This window comes from Amyelois transitella, chromosome 13 (assembly GCF_032362555.1).
Source record: "Amyelois transitella isolate CPQ chromosome 13, ilAmyTran1.1, whole genome shotgun sequence".
In the NCBI taxonomy this organism is placed as follows: domain Eukaryota; kingdom Metazoa; phylum Arthropoda; class Insecta; order Lepidoptera; family Pyralidae; genus Amyelois; species Amyelois transitella.
In genome coordinates, this window is record NC_083516.1 from 3,952,046 (window position 1) to 3,977,697 (window position 25,652).

Below are 25,652 nucleotides of genomic sequence, written 5' to 3' on the forward strand. Positions count from 1 at the left end.
TGCGGGTTATAGTAAAAGTTTCGTTAAGAATTCTCCGTTACTATACATACATATACATATATAGGTCACAATAATTAATTAAACTAATTTGAAGTTATAGTGGTTTTTAAATAGGTGAAAAAATGGGGGCGCTAAAAAAATATTTATTCTCAAAGTGGGCTGTAGACAAAATAAGTTTGGGACTCTCTGATTTAGAGATACACATATATGTCTGAGCCTACCAGAGATGAGCTTTTTACCTATAAAATTTTCCCTGTATTGATTAGGTATGTTTTATTTGATCATTCTAATTTAAAATATTCTATAATAGTAACACTCGAAACATCTGATAGTGATGGATGATGTGACATTGACATATTATTTTTAGTAGGAAAAACGTCAAAAAAATTGTCAAATTATATAAAGTGTAGATATTCGTATTTCCATCTTTAGGTCACCGTAATGAAATTAACAGCCGTTCTGTGCCGTGTGCCTGTAATCAGGTTCCGAAAAGGCAACGCCGGCAAGCCCGCGGGTCCGCCCGCTGGCGGGGGCAGCTGTCCCGTCGGGTCTTCGCCAGCCGCTGGACCTGCCGCCGCTGTAAGTTCCTTCCCATCCCACATAACACGGGACACAGCTCTATTTGAACTTGTGAAGGTAACACAATCGCTTCACTAAATGTCCAGGCAGTGTTTGTATAAAGTTACCTACTTGTACGGATAGTAACTTAATAAGATGGTATACATACATTACAAAAATTAAATCTTGTAAGGAATTAAATTGAATACTTTCGAGTTTTACTATGATTTATTCAAAAAAATATAAAGTTAAAGCCCCTTCTTTTGTGTAAAGATATCCAATACAATTATGTTGTTGGGTACTATACTTTTTGGCTTTATAAAGAATTTCTTCATATACTTTTTGGCTTTATAAAGAAATTAAGATTCAAATAGTGTCAGGTTGCTAGCCCATCGCATAAAAGAAGAATCTCAAATTTATAAGCCTTTCCCTTAGGCACCTTTTACAACTTCCATGGGAATGAGACATATCCATACTCATAATGTTCTTCAATATATACTTAGTGTAGACACATTTGGTTACAGGCTCAACCAGCAGCTGCAATGAGTACATCCACTATTCCCGATATTGACCTGCCAGCTCGCTACCGAAGGGCACCTCTTAGTGATGAAGAGATTGCTTACATCAATGGAGGAGGAATAGTGTAGTCACATTATTACCTTGTTTTAGTAGACCTTAGCCTATTCTTATGTAAATATTATTTGTCTAGACTAGTAAGTAGGTTTGTGTATACACTGCTAACTTGAAGAAACATGTCAAAGCTACCATCAGTCAGTTTTTGTTTATTCACATTTTATTACATATTAATTTTTTGTAAATTTCAGAGATCCACCAGCAAAGAAAAAAAAGTAGATAAAGAACTTCCAAAAGCTGTAGCAGTCCTCAAAATTCCGCGTGGTGTTCTAGTGGAATCTGGATCAAAATCCAGAAAACAGCAACAAGAATTCTCTTTAAACATAATTTTACAAAAAACTGTAAAGCAAAGTAGTAAAAAGCTGTAATGTAAATCTTTTATTATAAAAATATAGAAAAATATTATCTATGGAATGTTTTAATAACATGTTTAACTATTTGGGTGTATAATCAACATAGAGAATATAAATGACATATAAAAGAGATATCACAAGCAAGATTCTAATAATACCGAACACCGAGTTTTTCGCTCTGGATGGACCACATTTGTGCAGCCGGCCCATAGTAGCTTTCATCATTATTGGTCTCAAATTTCAAGACACCAAACTTGGCAAATCTTTGTTTCCATGCAGTTGTTTGTGGCAGTGTGAGAAGAGCATCACTTACGGCACTCTTGACTTGTGCTGAAAACAGATTTAATTTAAGCCATTACTTATTTGTTAGAAAAAGATGTAAAAAGTTCAATGTAACTTAAAATTTTACCAGTTTCTGTTAGTAAACTTAAATAATTACCATCTAATTTTTTATTAACTACGATAGGGTAAGGCGGTAGGCGTCCTAGGGTCTCTAGTAATATGATGTCTTTGCCACCATCCTGCATGTATTTCTTAGAGTACAGCAGTGTCGTCGAATCAACCGCCGCCCATTCAGCTTGTTTGGAAAGTACCATTTGAGCAGACGCCAAGTGAGACCCAGATTCTGGAAATAAAAGTGGTTTTTAGTAGTGGGTTTTAGTTACTCAAAACGTCAATTTACATTGAATATAAAGCAGAGTACGCATATTATCAAATTTCATCCATTCACGGTCATAGCCACTTGCACCTACCTACTACATTGCAAATGACACATCATTTACGCGCTGCTATGCTAACAGCTGTTGAGACTTGAATTGTACACAATTGATGTAACAATAGCTGTAATGTATAGTACAGTGGACCGTGTGGAAAATTGTACTATCTACGATCGAAAGTAAGAAACTTCTAAGTAGCTCATTGGTCTTTATTTAATTCCACTTGATATACTATATTTATAAAAGAATGTATAACTTATGCTATGACTTTTGCCCTCGTCTGTCTCTGACTATCATGAGCAGATCGATTGTTTAATTTTTTTTACTAACCTTGACTGATTAGGAACAAACAGCACCTACGCAGTACTCCCAATTATTGTCTATAAACTTATTATAAATGGTTAATATCACTTTTCTGCGAACTTTCTATCTCAAGTCTTTAAGTAGGTATTAGGTATATGTATGTACTTTTACTCGGATTTCGCCTTAAACCGTCAAGAAGCGCCTTGATGTGGCACTGATCATTTAGTAGGTATTCAGAACAGAGCTTACTTAACAGAGATCCAAAGAAGGACGCATTTTCGCCTTTAGATTTCAGGGTTTTCAAAACTATCTGGCTTCCACTAAGAGATTCTTCATCACTAAAGGCGAACGTACATCCGCGAAGATCCAGCAGCGTGTTCACGTTGTGGGCTCTGAAACGATCAAATACCCGTTCAAATTGTATTCGCGTGCACACGATTAACTCGATAGAACAATATTAGCAACGTATATCATATAAATACGTAATTATAGAATAATAGAAGTTCTCAATTCTTATCAGAAGCCAATGACATGGCTGATAACATTTTTATCTATTTGCTTTTAGGCGACGACATGTGATTGAATTCAAGCAGTTTGTATTTTAAAAGTGATTTGGCGTAGGTATTAAGTGTTGTAAATATTATTAATTTAATGAATAAGAGAAAGAGAGAGTTCCTCTTCTACTCTTTCTCTCATCTCTGCGTGTTGCCGGTTGCACTCTACAGAATTGTTTCGAGGCCCGGGGTCCGCTTTCCGACTTTTCGGTCTCTACTTAGTCCGATTTTTGGCGTCCTCGGATTTCAGTCTATTGGCTCGCATATCCTCTCTTGCGACGACCAGCTATGATTTTTTCGGCCTGCTCCTTCTGCCTGGGCCTGGCGGAAGCGGTATGGCCTATGGAAGATATCTGTTCTTCAAGTAGTCTTCAGTTTTTCGCAAAACATGGCCAGCGTAGGCGGCTCTCCCGCATTTTGTCTGCTACGTCATTGACATGAAGACTTCTGTGGATATGGGAGTTCCTTACGCGATACTTCCGTAATACTCCACATCACAGGCAGATTTGGCTTGTGCCGTTCCAGCACAGGCCAGGCTCAGGCCGCTGTTATGCGAGCCTTGACGTCGCAATCGATGTCCGGACATATGGCGTACGGATCCCAAGTAGGTATTTAAAATGGTCTGTACGCTCGACCAGGTTATCGCCTATGCGTACAAGTGGGGATGTGTATTACATGTAGGTACTCCGTCTTCGCCACATTCCACTTCAGACCGCCGACACATTATAGGAAGGGCAACTCGGGTGAGTCCGATTACGATATTAGTCTCCTACATACCAAATTTGAAATATTATGCAAATTTTATTGTCAGAATGTAGAGTAACTCCAACGCATGCACTCACTAGCATAACACATAGCATAGATTACTACAGATTATTAAATAGGTATACCTATAGTTGATCATATAAATGCATGTACACAAAAAGTGTTGTTGGAATCTTTGGTTTGAACAACCGTTTTAGTTTATCTTTTACGCATTTGCGTGGTGCTGAACTTTCATCATACCTGATTTAATCGTCTTGTGAAATTATGATTTTATTTTAATAAAGTCGTTAAAGTATGAAGTCATTAAAAGTTTACAATTAAAACAATTAGCAGCTATAATTGATAAAGCCGAGGAGCAAGTTTGCAAAAATAAATATGATGCCCAAAATAACTATTACACGCGGACAAAGTCGCGGGCACAGCTAGTATTTTAATAAAGTCGTTAAAGTATGAAGTCATTAAAAGTTTACAATTAATCTCTCTTTAATAATTAATTAGGTATAGGTATCGTCTTACTTTTTGTCGCTGTGAACAATGATGTCTGAGAAGTATCCGGGCCTGTTTTCTACATTCATTTGGTGGGCAAACACGGGAGTAACGGGCAGCAGTTCCACGTAAGGGTTTTTCGTATTGCGAAGCTTCATGTAAGCCGCCGCAGTCATGAACGCTGTAAAAGGAAAAATCTATAAGGTTGGATAAAAGTACCTACGAGGTAGACTTAGCCACACAAGGCGTTTAGCTGGGGGGCTTAAGTAGTTTATTGAGATTCGGAGGCAGTGACGAGTCCCTAGCCTCGCCTTATGCGCAGGAAGAGAAGCAGCTGGGACACTATTTTTTTTCGATAGGTAGAGTATATAAGTAACCGTCAGAGAAACTGTAAGTATGTAATGTCACCAGTTCAGTACTACCAGGCAATGCCGTTCATAGATAAGGTATGTCACCTTTGCCTTTACAATATAAACAGTGCAAATTCCAACCGGTCGATCCGGAATAGTCTCCGGAATGCTGACAAAGTTCGAGGCAACTAGGTTTCTACTTTGTTGATGTTATTCGCGCACCTATACTTATTAAGTTCTTGCTATGTAACTATTAACTAGATACTAACTTACTAGTTTCAAACTTACTTCGAGGCTAACTCAATTTGTCCCGTACCTATATATTTATTTATTTATGTCATTTGCTTACTTTGTTTATATAAAATAATCATGATATAAGTATTTACAGATACACTATGATGGATTCAGCTACTGGAGGTAATCCTGTGATAATGTCTCCATTACCAGTTTACAGAAATACTTAGTCATAGTAAAAAAGTTTGTATAGGTATTCTTTCTCAAATTATGTACTTACCTACCACACATAAAAGGGACAATTCAGAAAAGCCTGCCCTTCAAAACCCGATGAAAGTTTGAACTCGAATCATGATTTTTGGTTTGAAAAGCTTGTTTTTCACTTAGTCGCCCCTTACGACACCCAAAGGAAAAAGATTGATCTACTTAGAGCCGAATACAACACGGCACCATTTATATTGTAGGTATTAGGTATTGTATTGCAGAAAAAGCAAGTACCTACCTTCCTAACATGCAACCTAATATTTTCATTAGTTTTGTTAAGTCCTATCCTACCCCTACCTACCCAAATCCACTTTATCCTCTAGAAAGGGGTCCGGTCGGTCCTGGAATGGTCCGGGTGTCCGGCTTTCATACTGTAGCGTTGTGTTGCAGCCCACAGCCTCCTCGAGCAGCTCCATAATCAGTTCATACAACTGCACGGGGTGAGTCGGACACATGTAAGTCACTATACGAACTTCTGGCTTTGCAGACATTTTCACGAAAAATAATTAAAACTAGATTCTACAACTTTCCACTTCGTATTTATAAATGGGATTGGAATGGTCGCTTAACTCATAATAAAACAATAAACAATACACGCTTCTGACACGGGATTATCGACGCGACTTGGAGTAAACTTTGTGACGTCAGATGCACGCGGCCGGTTCGTGGTCATTGGAGCGAAGGAACCGATGTGTTGAAAGGTTGAGAACTGGCAAACCGATAGATAGATGTATTTATGGATAAAGGAGTAGGAGTAGAAAAGGTACTTTCTCACATGATTCATCCAACCTTCCTACTTATTAGGGTTCTGTTAGTAAATAAGGAACTCTAATAGTTTCGCCATGTCTGTCTGTTTGTCTGTCCGCGGTTTTACTCAGAGGCTATAAATCCTCTGAGTAAAACCGCGGACAGAGCCGCATTGCCCCTATGAATATGTCAAACGATCTATATTTATAACAATTATATTATTTTAATTTAATTAGTTTTAAAATTAGTCAATTTTATATATCTTTTCATTTGTAGTATATTTTAATTCATTGAATTACGACAAAAAAAAATTCTATGCCTAGGGAACCGCGGCTCCGACGTTGTCTGTATTATTTTATATACCTATGTTAGTATTTTCAATACTAAAAAATATTGCATGCCTGAAGGGGCAAACTGTTGATACTGTTAAATGTAATTCCATCTATATGTCTACACAGTTATGCAATAAATATTTTGAGTTTGAGTTTGCGACGGAGGTTGTTTGCTTTTTTTGACAGGCGTTGTTGTTCGATGCGTTGCGGTTGCGTGATTAGTTGTTCTGACTTGTGGCTAGGAATGTGAAAAAAAATCGATTATGGAAAAAATCGATTTTTATAATCATACAATAATTTGCACTCCGACATTACGTTTTTGTCTTCTGGCTTGTAGCCCGGAACGCGAACTGCCAAAGAATACCATATCATATCATAGCTCCATAATATTACATTAACGCCATCTGTGCATTCTTTCTGTGCTCTTAAAACAGTTTAGATGATTAATTTAATCAAACATTCTCTAGATGGAATTAGTCGATGAACAGTATTTTACCGCCATTCGGTTGATTTTTTATTCATTATGCGTTGCTGAAACTTCATTTTTCAAACTTGATTGTTAAAAACTTTAACTTGTGTTGATTATATAAGAACTTACTGTTTCTGTTGTTTATTTTTAATGAATAAATCTATTGATATAATGTATATGGCGTTTTAAAAATTAGGAAAAAATCTATCAATATAATAAAATCGATTATTTTCTTAAGAAAAATCGATTATTTGTTAATCGATTTATCATACTTAAAAAATAAATCGATTATATAAAAATCGATTTTTTTACAGCAATGTCACATCCCTACTGTGGCGTAGAGATGTCGTCGCCACACCAGCAAATATTGTTTTTTTAATGTTAAGTAGCTATGTAGCTCTGACTATGTAGTGATACTTTTGATCTGATAAGTATCAAAGATAAAATTCCAATTCAAGAAAAAGCGAATAATCTGAGGGTTTTTTTATAACTGAATCTCAATAAAATCTGTATATAAAGACATATTATGTTTATACATAATCAAGTAAAAAGCGTCGGTGGTCGAATCGGAAAGGTGCCCGGTTAAAATGCGTGATGCGCAGAAAGGCACAGGTTCTCAATGCTCGTACGGTAAGGGAAAACATTGTGAGAAAACCTGCACAGGCAACTGGATGTATAATTATTACTGATCTCTTACTACTTAGTAAAATCAGTTTTTTTACATCAAAAACTTAAAGCTCCAAATGCTTCATATGTAAATTTAGAAAAAATCGAAGACGGTATAAAAAATCGATCTATTGGGCTTGAAAAATCGATTCGTCGATTAATCAAACCTCTAACTAAAGGATATTAGTTGCAGTGCTGCCATTTTAGCGCTTTTTTTATGAGTTTGGAGCGTTTTACAGAATTATAGCGCCTAGCGGATAATCTGGCGCTTTTTTCATTTACGTCATGACATATTAAAGAACTCTATGGCTCTATCAGCATCAGTTATTTTAAAGCCCAATAGAGTGCTTCAACATTTTATACAAGTTTTGGAGTCTTGGAGTAAGCGACATAGACAGTAGTTACTCTCCAGCAATGGCAAGCAATAATATTAGAAAAGTGGGTGAATACCGATGACACGGTAAAATTCTGGGCTGAAGTTCAGCAGTCGAAAGATGCAGCTGGCAATTGTACATATAAAGATTAATTCGAAGTTGCCACAAAAATAATGAAATTACCATATTCTAATGCGGATATAGAAAGAGTTTTCAGTTTAATGAATGTTGTAAAAACGAAATTAAGGAATACATTAAAATTAAAAAATATAAATGCTATTCTTACAATTCGTACAGGACTAACTGTCGCAGACCGCAATTGTTCGCATTATGACATTCCAGCCGATGTCTTGCGAAAGATTGGAACATCGGAAAAATATTTTAAAACTACTAATGAACCTTTACCACGCCCTAGTTCAGCAGATAGCTATTTTTTTGTTAATTTCGAAAATAAACGTTTTACTTAAGTAATTTTTTGTTTGTTTGCTTTATTTCATTCAAGAAAAATTGTTCTTTTAGCGCGATATCTAGCGCTTTTTTACATCTTACAGCGCTCTATCGGATTTTTGGTCTGGCAGCACTGATTAATTGTTAGTATAGTATCTGTGTCCTAGCCTCGCCTTTTTTGCTGTTCGTTCAAATAATTATTTATAGTCAGATATATTGTTTATACATATTTATGCCCTAAAAATCACAATGGGAAAAGATGAAGTATCAACGAAAAAACGGCGAAAATTAAATACTACCACGTCAAGTGATATCACCAAACAAGCGCCTGTTGATGTTTATAAGGTTAGTAATTCTGGTCAATGCATTAGTCCATTTTTTGTCAGTAATTGAGTGAGTGTTCATAATATTAACTTTACTTACTTCACAGCGTGTCGTGGAATTTGAGGAAACAGAAGCGCAGCTTCGGCCCGCCGAGAAAGATGCCACTTTATTCAAGAAGATTTGCCAGGACATCAGACTCTTGCTTGCAGACATTGCGGATTTGAAGGCAAAGGATACAGAAGAAGTAATATATTTTTATGTTGTGTAAATATTTACAACGAGAAAGAAATTTTTTTATTTGGCGCATAAAACAACGTAACTAAACAATTGTGTATAAATTAAATTCATGTTGTGTATTTTTAGGCAAAAGAAAAAATCACTGCCAAACGAATAGAAGCTTCACTAAATTTGGTTGCACTTAAAAAGTTAAATCGTCTTGAGAAAGTACGCACAAGGGCTGGGCGAGATACTTTGCATAAAGAAAAGCAGAGGGTAGACTCTACTCACTTGCTGCTGCAGAACTTACTGTATGAAGCAGATCATCTCAACAAAGAGGTCACCAAATGTCTTCAATTCAAGTCAAAAGATGAAGAAATCGAACTTGTGCCTGTAGAAGACTTCTATAGAGATGCTCCAGCTGAAATAGCACGTCCTGTAAGTTTATAATTGTTGTTATTATTCTGAGTTGTTTATTATTTTATGAAAGATGTTTTACCATTGTTTTTCAAACATCATCTTCATTAAATTTCAATATTTCCAGGAAATTACAAAGACTGACTTGCATCAACTTCAACTGTCAAGACTTGAATGGGAACTGCGTCAACGTCGTGAGCTAGCTGGAGCATGCAATGAGTTGGTTGCATCAAAAGAACGGGTCGCCGCAGCTATTGCGGCTGCTAGGTCCAGGCTTGAAGCCTTGGCCCCGCATCTCAAAGATGTCTTGAAATCCACAAAACCTCTGCAGGAATGTTTGGCTATGAGACTGGACGAGAAGAGGGATGAAGCAAGGGTAGCTTCCTTGTTGCCACCGCCATTGTTTTTGCTGTATGCTAACTCCAGTGCTTATTCAGATGCTCTTGGAGTTAAAACTGTGACTGTTGGTAAGCAATGTTGTTTATAATTTTACTTATTATAAATTTTTCTTATATGCTTGCTTGCATACCAAATTCTAATGGCAAAAATAAAAATATTAAATTAATATGTAGCTTTTTATTATATGTCAACTTGTTGTACATTTTATGTGCATAAAATGATGATAAAAATGTATGTTTATGTAACTGTAAAATGTATGTTTATGTAACAAATATATCAATACTTATTTCCAGGTATCTCTGGTGATGAAGATGAAGCACGAAGATTAGATCAGCTCAGTAATATTGACAGTGAATTAGTAGTCTCTAATGACTCAGATTCAGACCAAGATAATAATGAAGAAGAACACAGGGAAAAGAAGAAGCGCCACCATAGGTCTTCAAAAGTCTCCAAGGAAGAAAAAGCGGAAGCCAAGAAAAAGGAAGTTTTAAAGAAACATCCTCTGAGTGTACAAGTATCAGTTAAAGTTTCTGATGGAACTGGTCTGAACCTAATTTTTTCTTATCTTATTCATCTAAAAATTGTTGTGGTGAAATTCACTGTGTTAATGCCACAACCAGTCACAGGAGTGTCAGCCGCTGATGTGCTGAGTGGGCACTGTATTCTCAATGAACTGTATCCCTCAGACACGGGAAATGATTCTCCCCATCCAGCCACTTCTTACTTATTAAATGCTGCAGGTATATCGGAAGATTTTCAGCATTTTATACCTGAAGTTGGTAAGCCTTATATTTGGGCACAAAGAATGTGTGGTCTAGATTTCATGGCTGCTATTTTGGACGATCAAAAAATTAAAAAAGTTATGCAACCCTGCCAGAGCTTAAGCGTAAGTACAGTTGAAAACTTCATTCTTACTTTAAAGAAAAGATTAAAGTCACGAGTGGAACTTATGAAGGAGTTACAAGATCTGGAATCTGGGAAAATCATACCTCCCACAGGAAACGTGCCTGTGCGATTATCAGGTTCTTTGACTCAATGGCAGTCTGTAGGTTGGCCAGAGTACAACCAGTCTCCTTCAACAGCATTTTTGATATCAGAGGGATTGGTCAATTGTAATGATATGCTCTATAGGGCTATTATTACAAGACAATCAGCAAAACTAGTTGCATTTGTTGCACTGGCGAGCGACTACCCGAAGAAGGCCCCGTTATTTTCATTGACACTTCATTGGAATGGAACCCATCACTCGGGAATAAACGATGATATTAGGGATATTGAAAGGATTATAAACACTGACTGGGTAACAAGAGAAAAAGAAGTGCCATCCCTATCAACGCAAATGACAAAGCTGTTGACTTATCTAGATATTCTATTAGAAACAATGGGTTCTTCAGAGTTTCCTCCTGATAAGGTTATGTTCTGTTCAGTACGGGGACGTAATAGAATTAAGCCTTACCGATTCTTGAAACAAGGCAATGGAGTGTTTGTGCAGTTCTAATTTCATGAAATTGTATGAATTAAATATAAGTCAATAACTAGTATTTTGTATTTCACTTTAACTTTTTTCATGTATATTTGCCCAGAAAGGTAGGCATACAGGCTACATCTTCCCATCATCTTGCAACAATCCCTGCTTTCTTTGATACACATTCCTAACTCTAATAAATGAAACTAACCATCACACTGGTTGGTGGCAAAATGCTGTTACTATGTATCAGTCGTGGAAGGAACTCTTGACATCACCTGCTGGTCTTCTCCGATTTGATCAAGGTCTTTTCGTCTAGTTGCTGACGGACAGTGTCAGAATTTGACTCTTAAATTTTAATATTTTTTATATTACCCTATTATAATACACTGTCCGAATAATATTGTGTCCGACTCGTCAGCAACTCCCTTCGCCCGCTGCTCCAACTACATGAAAATTGCCCTATGTCCGACACGGTCGATTCAGTGGATTCAGATAATATTAGTCTGGAAGTCCTCATTGGTCCTATTACGATCATAGTTGGCGCAGAGACAGAAAAATCTTCAGAAAGATAGTTTACTATACTTTAGGAATTTCCAACAGAAGTGAGGCCCCGCGCAAAAGCTGGTAGTATCGGGATTTCTTTTTTACTATAATCATAATAAATTCGACTATCATAGTGAATATACAGGGTGACTTTTAATTCAACTGCATACATTTAACTGTTAAGTATACTCATCAAAAGGATATTTAAAAACGTTAAAAGAAAAATATCGGTTCATATTTCAGAAAGTACGAAAAAAAAATTATCAAAATCCACGATCCTAAATACGTCATATCACCCCGGCCGGCGGAAAAGCGACGCGTAAGATTCACAATTCATTCAGCTGAGCGATCTCGACAACTCTGTACTTTACTTGATCTTGATATTAGAAAAATAATTATTTTTCAGGCATTTATTTACATGTTTAGTTTTAATTTATTTTTGTAGTATTGGTTTAATAAAGCGTGTGACGTAGTTTTTGAGGGTTTTTTAAATGTGAAAATGATGACGTTTAATTTAAATACAAATAGGCTTACACGGCTCAGAAGCATGGGTATAGTCTATGTTTAAAAGGATGCAGTTGTTTTAAATGTCATGTCCTGTATAGTGAAAATACTTCTTGGCAATAAATAATATCCATGATGTGATGTTACAAATAAGTATTTATTAAACAAAACAAAAATTTTATGATACAACAGTCTTTATTCTTATTTTCAGTAAAGCATTTAACATTTGAGGAAAAGTAGGGAATATGATCACAATTTGGCAAAATAAGATATGACTTGAAGAGAAAAATTACACAAAAATCATTCATACTTAATATTTTCGACGAAATACTCATAATTTGTAGCTTAACCTAAAAATGCCATATTGTTATTGGTCGATAATGAGATCTCTATAGCATTGTGTCTATATTGAGTTACACCAAATTTGCATTTTACATAATACACATAATTGTAATAATAAAATGTTAATTTAATAATGAGACTTATATGGAAACAATACTACATACTCTACTCTAATTTTTTTTTACTTTTTTTAAATTGGTATTTTTAAATCTAAAGTGACTTGAAAACCAGCTTTACGACATATGTTACTGAATATGATTCGCTGTAATAGCAGTTTTTTGTTATCTTTTACTACAACAAACCTTAGAAAGATACAACCTTTTACTTCAAAGGAGATGAGAACACACAACTATTCTAAAATTTTATCAATCCAAAGCGATTTCTAATTCTTTCAACACTAAAATCTTCTAGAGGATGCTATATAATCTATAGTTACACAAACTCTTTGCAATGTACTGCTCATAAAAAAATATAATTCGCTATTGCAATCTCTGGCAATCTTCATTCTTGCTAAACAATTGTATACGGTGATTCATTGTTATCATTCACTTATACCTTTTACACATTTTTTTTATAATTATTTTGATTGTTCCTCACATTTTCTAAGAACAAAATAAAATCACTTTCCATTTGTCAAGTGTGCTTACGGCTATGACTTGTTGCTTATTGTATTATGAGATCCCAGCCTCCAGTTTCGCGTCCAAGATCTTGCGCGGCCCCTTGAGGCAATTGAGCCGCCTTTGGACTGCATCTCGGTCTATATACAGAAGACAAAAATAAGATTAGCTCTATAGACACATTGTTTCGGATACAAACAACACATCTCTACGCAGTATTTACCCGTATGTACATATTATTTACTTTATTAAATACTAGCTTTTACCCGAGACTTCGTCCTTATGATAGTTTGTTAGCACACTACATTTATTTCACACGTCATATAGACAATATGATATGACAGCTCACTGCATTACAATCCATCCGGAAAGTAATTTAATCCATAGATATGCGTTGCCCTGCGGTAGAAGCCATGTCTTTTCCCAGGTTTTCAAAATATCGCCATGCCAAATATCATCTATTCAGTAGTTTGGGCGGTTAATTTTAACAGAGTAACTTTCGCATTTATAATATTAGTATGGCAGTATGAGTAGCATCATTTGAGTTAGTATTCGACAATTGCCCTGTATACATGTTTAGTTAATAAGATAAGTAGGAAGGCCCCGGGCCGCGAGACACTGCTGTGGAGGGTGCAGGAACATGCAAAAAGAGAGTTTACATTATGTATGTGGAGCTTACACTTGGAGAGCGTGCTGCGGTGGTTGGGGTGCAGCGGCGAGCGCTGCACCAGCGAGTGCAGCAGCACCTGCGCGGACAGGTAGCGCCGCTCGCACTCCTTCACGTCGCCGAACAACTCCTCCAGCGCCGCCTTCTGGCACTGCAATGAATAAACACTCTGAAATTTATACTACGACTACGATAAAAAATTTTAGTCTTTCAAATTTGAAATGAGGTCTGTAAGGATCGTAGCAAGTGGAAATCCAAAGTCTCTGCCTACCCCAAAGGGAAACAGGCATGATGCTATGTATGTATTACAAATTTAATAAGTTGCACCGATGTTCCTGTGCAGAAGTCTTAATTTTCTTATGGTGCGGAAAACATTGAGCTCTTGAGCTTGTCGCGCTATTTGAACTTGCGAATTGAACTATCCGCTATTATTAGCGAGATAACAAGAGACATTTTGTTTTTGGGTTTATCTCTACTTTCACCTTTCTGAATGATGATTAGAAAATGCCGGTCAACGAATGTTCAGGTCAAAACGAAAAAAAAAACTGAAAGTTGGGATATTTCAGGAGTGCAATACATGATTTCCCATTATTTGCTTGGTTGGATCACCAGTTTACTCTTATATATAAAATTCTCCTGTCACAATTTTCGTCCCCGTGCTCCTCCGAAACGGCTTGACCGATTCTCATAAAATTTTGTGAGCATACCTATTGAGAAGGTGTGAGAATCGGCCACACATCTATTTTTCACACCCCTTAGTGATAAGGGTTGTCCATAAACTTATCTTAACATATTTTTTAACTAGAAATTACTTAAAAATATTTATATGGCAAAACAACGTTTGCCGGGACAGCTAGTAGAATATAAAAGATACGCAACTCTTAGTATAAAGAAAAGAAGAAGAGGATTTTACAGTGGCATTCTTACCAGTTCTATGGCGTGTTCGTAGAGTATCTTATCACAGACCGCGGGCGGCACGCCCGCCTCGTGGAGCCGCTTCGACTCGTTCACGATCCACTTGTACTTGCTGTTCATCATTTGGACGACTGAAAAAGAATAATATTATTAGTACAATTGAATCACTTTTGGTGTTCATCTTAACCAAGGTCAGGTACGATAAAAAAAAAACACGTTTCGAATCAGTTTTCAAGCGTGTGTAGCCAAGCGGTTTGTCGCCGCATGAGAGGTTTCCGAATCCCAAAAAAGTAGCTTTGTACAAAATAAAAAAGTGTCAGTGTCCCGACCTTGCCTGACTTGCGGCGTGGGCTGCAGCGTGCGGTTGCGGTAGGCGTCGGCCGCCACGCGCAGCCCGGCCGCCAGCGCCCGCATGGCCTGCACCAGCAGCCCGAGGCGCACGCTGTCGTTGTACCGCTCTGTAACAACAATACACTGTTTTAAACTATTCCCATACATAATGGATATGTACGGAGTCTTATAAAAATACGGAATAACGTGGACATTGGACACTGAATCCACATTGCCGGTACAGGTTCGAACGAGTTTTCGGTTTTTTGCATCGGTAGTCATTATTTTCGAAGTCATGTTGTAATAATTCATGTAACTAATGTACATTAGTTACATGAATTATTACAACATGACTAACCGATGCTTTACGGTGAAGAAAAAAAATCGTGAGGAAACCCGCACATTCAGGCAACTGTTAATTACCGTCCGAGGCGTCCATGAGGGCGGCGATGGGCGCGCCGCACGACACCGCCATGTCGGAGAGCAGCTCGGCGAGCACGCGCACGAAGTTCAGCTGCGAGAACACCCTGCTGTGCTCCTCCTGCAACGCGACATATTCAATTTTATTTATTTAAATTACTAGCTGTGCCCGCGACTTCGTCCGCGTGGAATAGTTATTTTGGGCATCATTGAAAGACGAATAATTTTCCCCGTTTTTACATTCTCAGCGTAATGTTATATAACCAAAAATTCCTTCCGCCTTCATCGATAAATGGTCTATTCAACACAAAAAAAAAAATTTCAATTCGAACCAGTACTTCCTGAGATTAGCGCGTTCAAACAAACAAACTCTTCAGCTTTATAATATTAGCATAGATTAATATTACCACTTTAATAATACCGAAGAAGTACAGCACAGGAGTATAATTTTTGAATGGTGCGAAAATATAGCCAATCTGAGCGCGCCATTTGAACCTGTGAACTGAACTGCCCGCTATTACATTACTATTATGAGCGAGATAGCAGGAGACGTTTTGTTTATGGAATAAAAGTTTTATTAACTTTGTAATAAGGCTGTTATTTTATTTGTTTATTTAATTAAGTTTGATTCGGTGGTACAGTGTGCTAAGCTCTCGAATATTCCCGAGGCGACTTGCAACAATGACTTATGAGGCGACTGAACATGTTATGGCAAACATTTCCGGACAAATGGGCTGAATGAAGTAGGGACCAAAAAATCCCACATACGAAACCATATACTCATGTCATCTAGAACTTCAATTTCAAACAAAACCTAAATTCTTAAATTGAATGAGTAACTCTTTATTGCTATTAAAATTAATGGCAAAATTCATTTTTTCTGTCTCACCGCTACTTTTTATTATTTTCTTTCAACGATCCCGCATGGATAAGGATGGAATTATTACATACTTACAGTTTGTTGAATAATTCTTTTTATAAATTACATTAATTTATACTGAACGAACTAAAATTAAACACAGGAAAACTGAAGGTGAACAAGTAAACACAAAGCGAACATACAACATATAATTATTACATCAGCAAATACGGCGAGGTAATCTTTCTTAATGTCGCCTAGTCTATAATGCGTAGGACTGATATCACGCAACTATGACGTGGATTTGCAATCATTCGTCTCATTGTCGCTCGTTAAGTGTTCCTTGTATTGATATTTTTTATCGTCAATGTTTATGTCATAATGACTTCATAAGTGTGCGGTTTTTTGTCGGGAACATCAATAGAATAAGAGGTTAATGGTCAAACTACGCATCTTCAATTTTTGGGTCAACGCACTCGAAACTGGTTATATTTATATTGGTGGTTATATTTAGAAATAGGACCTTATCGAGTTTGTATTTGATAAGCCTATTATTACGTTTCATATATAATATAATAGTATGTAGATATAAAGACTGCGTTTACGTCTTCCATATATTTACGATATTTCTAGTGGGAAGAACATTTTATTTCTTAAAAAATTACACAGAAAACAGCTTGGCCCAGCTGTTATGTAAATGACTAATAACTAAACTACTCATAACTAACGAGGCGTTGTTTACATAGTTACTTTGACACGTAGAGAATATTTGTTTTTAGTGGAAGCACTTGATCGTTATGGTAAATATTATGTTGTTTCAATATACGAATCTTTTACAGATTTTAATTTTTTGTTGACATTCAACAATATAATTTTAACTCTAGGTTAACGAAACGGCTATTTTAAACTGTATTGGCATAGCATAAAAGTTTCAGGAAAAAATGAAGTGAGCGTTAAATGAGGCTTCTTACTCTTCATGGGCTGTTTTTTACATCCTGCACGATCAGGAAAGGCGTGAAGGCGGTATAATTTACATCGATATACCTAATTTGAGCGGTTGAGCCTATCGGATCGCGCCCTTTAAACCCGCAAACTGAAATGTTCTCTATAGTACTTACTACATTATGAGCGAGATAGGACGAGACTTTCGGCTTTTGCGTTTTAAGTTTAATGTACCTTCAATAAGGTGGCGTTTTAATTTTATTGAGTTTTCATCCGGTTGTACTATTCTGCGCCGTCGAATAGTGCCAAGTCGACTTATGAATGTGGTAGTTCTGTAAGTCGTGTATGTACATACCGCAAGTATGGTCTCCTCCTGCAGGTTGGGGATGTAGACGGGCGGGTCGGCGTGGCGCGCCAGCCCGCGCAGCAGCGCCTCGGCGCGCCCGGGCGAGCCCGCGCCGCCCGCCTCGCTGCTCGCGCGCAGCGCCAGCGGCACCGGCGGCGACGTGCCTGGGGAAACATTCTCTACTGTTATCTACTGACGACTACGCGTTGTGTTCAAAATTCTGCGAGGGTAGAAGTATACTCACCGGATCTGTGCGGGCTGGCGTTGGCCGTGGGCGAGACTTGCCATAGAGAAGGCGGCGGTGAGCTGCCAGAGTTGCTGCTGCGGCGGCGCGGAGTGCGGCCCGTGCTGAGCGGGAACGGCATCTGTTACGGGAATCACTTTGTTTATACACGGTAAACGACTTTTATGATCTGTACTCAATGTGATATATTAGATTTAAACATCGCAAAACGAAAAAGCTCTTTATTCTCCGTTGCACTGTTGCAATCAAAAGTCGCATTTAAGCCTACGCCCGAGTCGTCCTCATAACAGGTTCCATAGTACGTCCCATAAATTTTATTGGCATAATTTTGAAGACCGCATTACTTAATTTCCCTCTTAAATAGCGGGAAGACCGTGGAAGCCAAGTACTGGCAGCAACGCCAAGTACAAAATTCAGAAAGAAAACAATGACCTAAAAATTATTCGTTACCACTCCGTATCTTTCATAATTTTTTATATTCAATATGTGAATTTCAACAAAATGCACAAAATTTTACATTATGAGACCTTACACTAGTATGGCGTCTCTAGCGGTTAAACCATACGCAGTAGCCCTTCATTAGAAAGAGACGTCGCGGTCATTTATTCATTCTAAAAATTTTATTCTGGAGTAATTTATTTCTTCCAGTTCATTGAGAATTCTGAGGGGGAGGGCGGAGACTTATGTAGAACGACTGACTCACAGTGGGTGGTGACAGTGAGCCGATGTTGGCGGTGTTGCGGTTGGAACGGAGGACGTCGATTGGCTGCGAGCGCGGGATGTTGTTGTTAGATGCCATGTCAAGCGGATTCTGCAATATATACATATTATATATTATATGCTAAGAACCGTTATTCGAGACCTATAGAGTGAGATAGCAACACCTTCGTGCTCTTTCAACAGCCCCAAAGTGCCCCCTCCACCCACTTCCGGTCACCTATCTCGTTCTTTCGGAGTGGAGGGGGGGCCTCGCTTGCCAGTGCGCGCAGGAGCGCTGTCTCCTCACATTGGCATCGACTTTCGTCGAAGCAACACCCCATAAATAAAACAGCGTTGCTGTTCGAAAAAATAAATTAATAAATCAATAAGTTGTTATTGTGTATGTCTGCGGAAGACTTACAACACTGCCTACAAAAGGCATCGCCTGCGGAAGGCAATTCCCTAAAGTTTCCTACAGAAGGAATTTTTATGATGAATAAGTCACCAGATAAGGACGAACGGAATCGGCGGGAGCGGTCCACAAGTTCCAGCAGTACTAGTTCTTCGTCAAGCTCATCTAGTTCCGACCGGCTACGTTCCCGTTCCCGCCATAAGGCGCGAACACGCGGTCGTAAAAGAACACATAGCGGTGGGGATCGCAGGTTAGACATATTAACATCTCAAGTAAGTGATATATTGAATTATATTAGGCAGACCGATTCTACTTTTGCCAAAAAACAACGTAGGTCTATCAGTGATTCAGATTCTAACGTTTCTAACATTTCAATTCATCCTACCGACAATTTAAAAAGTTCTCTTTTTGCCGACGAGCCCCTCGTCAACAAACCGCGACCAAGTAAAACTTTCGAATTTAACGTTAACACTAATCTCAAAGAACCTAACGTAGAAAATGCATTAGAGAACCGATTAAATCTTCTTAATAAACTGCATCACTTTAATACAAACGAGTGGGATCGCGTTCGATACGTAGAAACCGAGAAAAATTATTTGGCAAAACCTGGTTTTTACGAGATTGATGTTAACACTGAGGTTCGATACTTTGATCCTAATTCTAGCTGGCTAAAGTCATTAGATAGGTCATTGGGCGCCATGACTCATGCACTTATCCAGCAAAATGAGAACTTAAAAAATAATCTACAAGAGCTCATACAATGGTCATCATTACCCGGTTGTAACTTAGATGCAAATACGTTATTTGATAAAATAAATTCCCTTTTTTCTGACAAATCGGCCTATGTAAAAGTGTCCGAAGATATTTTACAATTAGTTTGTGGGAGGCGTGCTGACGTCATACAAAAGCGACGCGACAGTGTTCTTTCAAGCATTAAAGATCGTTTTATAAAAGAAGACATTAGAAAGATACCTCCTACAAACTCACAATTATTTAATCCAGATATGTTAAGCTCCTTTTTGCAGAAAGTTGGGGGTACTAATAAAATTTTTGTGTCAAACAAACGCTCTGCAGAAGAGCCAATAATGTCTATGCGGAATAGAACAGATTATTCTCAAAACAAACGATCGCAGAGATCGTTCAATAGACAGGAGAAAAATCTTGATAATGTACCCTCAACTTCGACTGGTTATCGCGGTTTATCGACAAAGACCGGTAAATATCAAAACAGCAAGGCGAATAAAAGTGGGACGAATTCGAAGCACAGTACCAACACTAAGAAATCAACTGAGAATTCAAACCGTCGGTACAGTAATTTTCGTAAATGACTATATACAAGACAACTTTTACGGTGGGCGTTTGAAAGATTTTATTCATGTTTGGCGTCATTTCAACGCTCCAGATTACATCATAAAAGTAATATCGAGTTATCGAATCCCCTTTTTAGTTCTACCCCCATTAATGGCACCAAACATGTTAAGAAAATTTCAGACACCCAACAGTGCTGCAATGACAAAACAGATTTCAGATTTAAAAAGACAAAAGGTTTTGGTACCAGCTCCAAATACACCCAGTTTTGTCTGTCCGATGTTTCTCGTAAAGAAGGCAGACTCGAGCGATCGGCCTATCTTCAACTTGAAAAAGCTAAACGATTACCTAGCACAATTCAAATTTCGCCTTATAAACGTTCAGAGGATTCCAGACTTCTTACAAGAAGGAGACTGGACCGTGAAGATCGATTTATCTCAGGCATACTTTCACCTGGCGGTCGCCGAAGCCGATCAACAGTATCTGAGAGTTCTATACGAAACGGATTCAGGAAACATCGAGCTCCTTCAGATGACCAGTCTCCCCTTCGGGCTGTCATCAGCACCCAAAGTATTCTCGACTGTATCCAACTGGGTAGCCCAGCTCTTGCGCGAAAGAGGCTTAAGGCTCATAGTCTATCTCGACGACTATCTGATAGTCCATCAAAACCGAGAAATTTTGATAGAGCATGCTGCAGAAGCTGTTCGATTACTGACCCTGCTCGGATGGACGATCAATTACAAGAAATCTGTGCTCGTCCCGACCAAATGTATAAACTACCTAGGTGTAACATGGAATCTCAGCCAGAATTCCAAGTACCTACCCAAGGACAAAGTGTCGAAAATCAAAAACAAAATACTTTATTTGTTAGACACCAATCAATGGAATTTCAAAGATTCCCAGAGGGTACTAGGCATGCTAAACTTTGCAGCGTTCGTCGTGCCCAGAGGTCGTCTTCACTGCCGCCCCATACAGAAGGCCAGCATACGACTTTCGAAAATTCAGCCACAAACAAAGTGGCCATTAGAAATTTCAGTTCAAGACGAACTGAAATGGTGGTTAACTGCAGTAGAATCAGGCACTCCTATTCACTGCCAGAGGGTTGCACATTTTTTGACAACCGATGCCTCCGGCTCAGGTTGGGGGGCTGTGCTAGATGGGAAAAATGTAAGTGGTGTCTGGCAGAACAGTCAGATAAGTTGGCACAGCAATCTGAAAGAAATGTCAGCTGTCATACAGACATTGAAGATGTTTCTATCGTACCTCCGAAACACCACGATTCTATTACAATCGGACAACAAAAGCGTGATCAGTTACATAAAAAACGAAGGAGGCCTACGATCCACAAACCTGTTCAAATTAACGCAACTGTTGTTCAACATAATGGACGAGAACAACATACAGATAATCCCACATCATATTCCCGGTCAATTCAACATAGAAGCGGACTTACTATCCAGAAAGAAGTCACGCGGCGAATGGACTCTCAACCCAGAAGCTTGCCACGAAGTGTTCAACCGCTACGGTCGACCACAAATCGATTTATTCGCTTCCGCAAACGCACACGTGCTTGCTTGTTACGCATCGCGCAATTACGAAGACTCGAGCGCAATATTTCACGACGCGTTCAGCAGAAAATGGAACTTTCAACTTGCTTGGGTGTTTCCACCCCCCCCATCTTGTTCCCCGGGTCCTAGCACATATGAACCAGGCGAAGGGAATGTACATCATAATAGCCCCGCGTTGGCACAAAGTATATTGGCGTCCGGATCTCAAGAGCAGGGCTGTACGAGCGCCGTTCACTATCACCGATCTACAGCACAGGCTGACGGATACACGGACTCGGCTCCCACCGCCTCGTGTGGCCGAGATCTGTCTCGAGGCTTGGTTGGTGAAGGGTGGAGCAATCAACTGACAGGTTGGTCTCATGACGAAATTCAATTGCTTAACACTAGCTTGAGAGCATCAACAAACAAAATATACCAGTCTGTCTGGTCTAAATGGGAAGTTTGGTGTAGGGCTAATAATATTAACAGCCTACAACCCAACGGAGCCCAGCTAGCTAGATACTTAGCACATTTGCATATACGCTTGAATTTGTCATATAAAACCATTTTAGTTCATAAATCCTGTATTTCTACACTGTCTGTTCCTAGACAAGAACCACTTAGCGCAAATGTTATTGTGAAGCGTATTCTTAAGGCTATTTCAGTCGCTAATGCTGACAAAAAGCAAAGTAAACCAGCAATCTGGGATCCCAGAATTGTAATTGAATGGTTAATTACACACTCCCCTGATCTAAATTCATTATTTGTATTATCTCAGCGCACAGCTTTGATACTTTTGCTAGCATCTAGTCGAAGAGTACATGATTTAACCCTGTTACATATTGATGAACAGCATTATGAAGATCATTCTGATGTTATTGTGTTTCACCCAGTATTCGGCTCTAAGACTGACAATTATGTGCACAGGCAGTCTTCATGGCGTCTCAAACAAACTGAGAATTACAATATCTGTCCTGTTTTTCATGTAAAAAGACTGATAGAAATTTCTCGAGCAAGGCGTACTGAAGAAATGACTGAACTGTTCATTTCATGTAATGGAAATATTAAGGCTGCCTCTCGGACTATGATTGGAGGCTGGGTCAAGAGGATTCTTCGCTCGGCGGGAGTTGAAGCTAGTCCAGGGAGTACGCGCAGTGCTTCAGCCTCGTTAAACTGGATGGACAATTGTAATATTGATGAGATAATGCAAAAGGGGAACTGGCGTGTTCCTAATACCTTTGCGTGTTATTATTCAAAAGAGATACGTGAACCCCAGAATGGGTTTAACTTGTCAAAGTATTTTGATGCTTTATAACCTGATTTTATGACTTTTATATTATCATATTACTAACTGGAAAATAACTTTAACTTTTATTTAATTTTTTGTTTTCAATTCTTGCTTATAAGAATTCTATACATTTAAAGAAAAATACATACATATATATATATTTCATTCATTATTTGTCGCAGCAAATACCATTGATTAGGTATATTTTCTATAAGAAGAATAAATAAAACAAAACTGATTAGCAGATGTCTTCTTTTTATTGCCATTGCATATTTCAATGACTATTCCATACTGACCTTCATCACACATTGGCTTATTATTTTTCGCTTGCCACCAGGCGATAACAAACACATCTCACTCTATAGGTCTCGAATAACGGTTCTTAGCATATAATATACCTGTTTTACCTGAAATTAAAACAGTTATTATATGCGGTAACCTTATTCGAGACCTATAGTTTAAATTCTGCCTGCTGGCTTATTTTAACATACTTTAGTGAGATGCAATGTGAGGAGACAGCGCTCCTGCGCGCACTGGCAAGCGAGGCCCCCCCTCCACTCCGAAAGAACGAGATAGGTGACCGGAAGTGGGTGGAGGGGGCACTTTGGGGCTGTTGAAAGAGCACGAAGGTGTTGCTATCTCACTCTATAGGTCTCGAATAAGGTTACCGCATATAATAACTGTTTTAATTTCAGGTAAAACAGGTATACATATCAATACACAGAGCCGCGGTGATAACGACGTGTGTAATGGTGGTTGGTGAAGTATATCGAGTTGAAGGAAGCCGCTTGACTGACCAACGCATATAGGTACCAAGACCAACCGAATACTGAATGCTGATATAGTGGAATGAATGGAACATGTGATATAACCCGTTGGTAACATAGGAAATTTACATGGACAAGTTATTATATCATATAAAACGACGATGACGATCTTATAGTTACATACAATATGCTAATGTAACGGTGTAAAGAGACGCGGATAATGAAACAATTTTTTATTGATATGTATAATTATATAATGTCTTTTGTCGTGTGTGTCGCGACACCAATATAAAATAAAATAGGACCCCTCTATTTCTCTTTCCTATGGATGTCATATAAGGCGACTAAGGGATAGGCTTCTTAAACTTGAGATTCTTTTAGGCGATGGGCTGGCTACCTGTCACTATTTGAATTTCAATTCTATCATTAAGCCTAGCAGCTGAACGTGGCCTATCAGCTAAATATAGACGTGTTTATATGAATGAATAAATGAAATGAATGTCTTGAGTGAGTGTCTTTGAGAACAAAATGACAACGTTTACAGAGGTAGAAGGTCGAACATTAACGTGGGCTAATGATATCAATATAAAAATGACTTTAACGAGTTTATAATTTCGATACCATGCCGCTAATGTGATTAGACAAATAATGGAACATTGAGATATCAACATTGAACTCGAGTCAAAGTTATATACGATTGGTTTAAGACGACTACGACGACTTCATAATTTGATATCACGGCGCTGGTGTGATGATGTAAGGTGACGGAAATCATACTACTAATATACCTCGAGTTAGGGTTCAAAATGACCGCAAATATTAGTAAAGACTCACCCTGTAGTGCAGCGAAGGCGGCTCCAGCGCTGGTGGGGGCTGGAAGGCGTTGGTGGGGGTGGGGTTGGGGTGCTGCCGCGACTGCCCCGCCAGCTGCAGCGTGCTGGGCCGCGGCGCCGCCTCGGAGCCCGACGACGCGCCGGAGCACGACGCGGACCCGCCGTCCGCCTCCACCAGCACGAAGTCGTCTTCCCCCGCCCATGTGTTGTCCGATGACTCGGCTGGGAGGAAGATGATACTATTGTCATAAGATATACTCGCGACTTGACTCGAAGGCTCTTAAACTAATTTTTATTCCAATAAAACATCATTTTCCATTTGACATTCAAATTGAGAATTATCGACCAAATTAACATTGAATGGAAAAAATAACCCGGTATTTGAAGATGAAGATTAAATTTAAAAAGACGTTCATTTTAGTCAAAATTAAAAAATAAACAATCTTACTACCGTATGCAATCCTACTACTATTATAAAGGCGAAAGTTTGTATGGATGTTTGTTACTCTTTCACGCAAAAAGTACTGAACCGATTACCATGAAATTTGGTATGTAGGTAGCTGAAGACCCAGAATAACACATAGGCTACTTTTTATCCCAGAGTTCCCGCGGGATTGATAGGGTTTCCATGCGGACGAAGTCGCGGGCGGCCTCTAGTACACATATAAAACTACCTTTCAATACGACCATTGTAAGTTGGTCTGCCGACGTTATTAAACGTTAAAGTATCTAATAAGCTTATATTGGAGGTGCTACTATCATCTCGTACCCTACTTGCAATTGAGGCGTTACCAATATATACGAGTACGCATTGCGCACTTACTCGAGCAAAATAGGACACATCACGACAATCCTCGACTCTTTGGTTGGCCAATGTGCAAGTAATTGATCTAATTTATGTCGCTGTATAGTGATATGTCCTACTTTATTATCTAAGTTATTTATATTGACTAATATGTACAGGCGTTGGCATCGATGCATATCAACGGTATAA

General features: G+C 38.4%; 4 protein-coding genes across 6 annotated transcripts in view; 2 read left to right on the forward strand and 2 right to left on the reverse strand.

Annotated features, from left to right (window-relative positions):
* The first annotated feature begins 333 nt into the window (after positions 1-333).
* Positions 334-1,600, forward strand: LOC132902370 (uncharacterized). Its single transcript, XM_060947132.1, has 3 exons — positions 334-579; positions 1,083-1,199; positions 1,383-1,600. Exons 1-3 carry the CDS (start codon positions 442-444, stop codon positions 1,557-1,559), a joined length of 432 nt encoding a protein of 143 aa, XP_060803115.1. The 5' UTR covers positions 334-441; the 3' UTR covers positions 1,560-1,600.
* LOC106133026 (uncharacterized) lies at positions 1,557-5,856 on the reverse strand. The gene is made up of 5 exons (XM_060947131.1): positions 5,518-5,856; positions 4,399-4,549; positions 2,813-2,955; positions 1,984-2,169; positions 1,557-1,874 (listed from the first exon to the last, which is right to left on the reverse strand). Exons 1-5 carry the CDS (start codon positions 5,705-5,707, stop codon positions 1,693-1,695), a joined length of 852 nt encoding a protein of 283 aa, XP_060803114.1. The 5' UTR covers positions 5,708-5,856; the 3' UTR covers positions 1,557-1,692.
* Positions 5,857-6,036: 180 nt separating this feature from the next.
* LOC106140376 (THO complex subunit 5 homolog) lies at positions 6,037-11,148 on the forward strand. Its single transcript, XM_060947130.1, has 5 exons — positions 6,037-8,596; positions 8,682-8,819; positions 8,939-9,229; positions 9,336-9,675; positions 9,901-11,148. Exons 1-5 carry the CDS (start codon positions 8,501-8,503, stop codon positions 11,103-11,105), a joined length of 2,070 nt encoding a protein of 689 aa, XP_060803113.1. The 5' UTR covers positions 6,037-8,500; the 3' UTR covers positions 11,106-11,148.
* Positions 11,149-12,258: 1,110 nt separating this feature from the next.
* The window catches only part of LOC106141168 (serine/threonine-protein kinase unc-51), a 39,219-nt gene continuing 25,825 nt past the window's right edge, over positions 12,259-25,652 (reverse strand). For 2 of the 3 annotated variants that reach the window (XM_060947516.1, XM_060947515.1), the window contains 9 exons: positions 24,660-24,880; positions 18,508-18,615; positions 17,805-17,925; positions 17,570-17,724; positions 15,417-15,534; positions 14,993-15,121; positions 14,676-14,794; positions 13,761-13,899; positions 12,259-13,221 (listed from right to left, as the gene is read on the reverse strand). In XM_060947516.1, coding sequence (XP_060803499.1) covers positions 13,136-13,221; positions 13,761-13,899; positions 14,676-14,794; positions 14,993-15,121; positions 15,417-15,534; positions 17,570-17,724; positions 17,805-17,925; positions 18,508-18,615; positions 24,660-24,880 — 1,196 coding nt within the window. In that variant the 3' untranslated portion in view covers positions 12,259-13,135. The remainder of the gene's footprint in view (positions 13,222-13,760; positions 13,900-14,675; positions 14,795-14,992; positions 15,122-15,416; positions 15,535-17,569; positions 17,725-17,804; positions 17,926-18,507; positions 18,616-24,659; positions 24,881-25,652) is intronic. The other variant, XM_060947517.1, reaches the window with a different exon arrangement.

Excerpts from the sequence above, each read along its gene's own strand:
- LOC132902370 (XM_060947132.1), top strand. The coding sequence starts at position 442 with ATGAAATTAACAGCCGTTCTGTGCCGTGTGCCTGTAATCAGGTTCCGA. Across the intron at positions 580-1,082 it reads CCGCTGGACCTGCCGCCGCT|GCTCAACCAGCAGCTGCAAT; the intron begins GTAAGTTCCTTC and ends ATTTGGTTACAG. Across the intron at positions 1,200-1,382 it reads ACATCAATGGAGGAGGAATA|AGATCCACCAGCAAAGAAAA; the intron begins GTGTAGTCACAT and ends TGTAAATTTCAG.
- LOC106133026 (XM_060947131.1), bottom strand. The coding sequence starts at position 5,707 with ATGTCTGCAAAGCCAGAAGTTCGTATAGTGACTTACATGTGTCCGACT. Across the intron at positions 2,956-4,398 it reads ATTGTTCACAGCGACAAAAA|AGCCCACAACGTGAACACGC; the intron begins GTAAGACGATAC and ends TGATCGTTTCAG. Across the intron at positions 2,170-2,812 it reads CTTCTTTGGATCTCTGTTAA|AATCTGGGTCTCACTTGGCG; the intron begins GTAAGCTCTGTT and ends TTTTATTTCCAG.
- LOC106140376 (XM_060947130.1), top strand. The coding sequence starts at position 8,501 with ATGGGAAAAGATGAAGTATCAACGAAAAAACGGCGAAAATTAAATACT. Across the intron at positions 8,597-8,681 it reads CGCCTGTTGATGTTTATAAG|CGTGTCGTGGAATTTGAGGA; the intron begins GTTAGTAATTCT and ends CTTACTTCACAG. Across the intron at positions 9,676-9,900 it reads AGTTAAAACTGTGACTGTTG|GTATCTCTGGTGATGAAGAT; the intron begins GTAAGCAATGTT and ends ACTTATTTCCAG.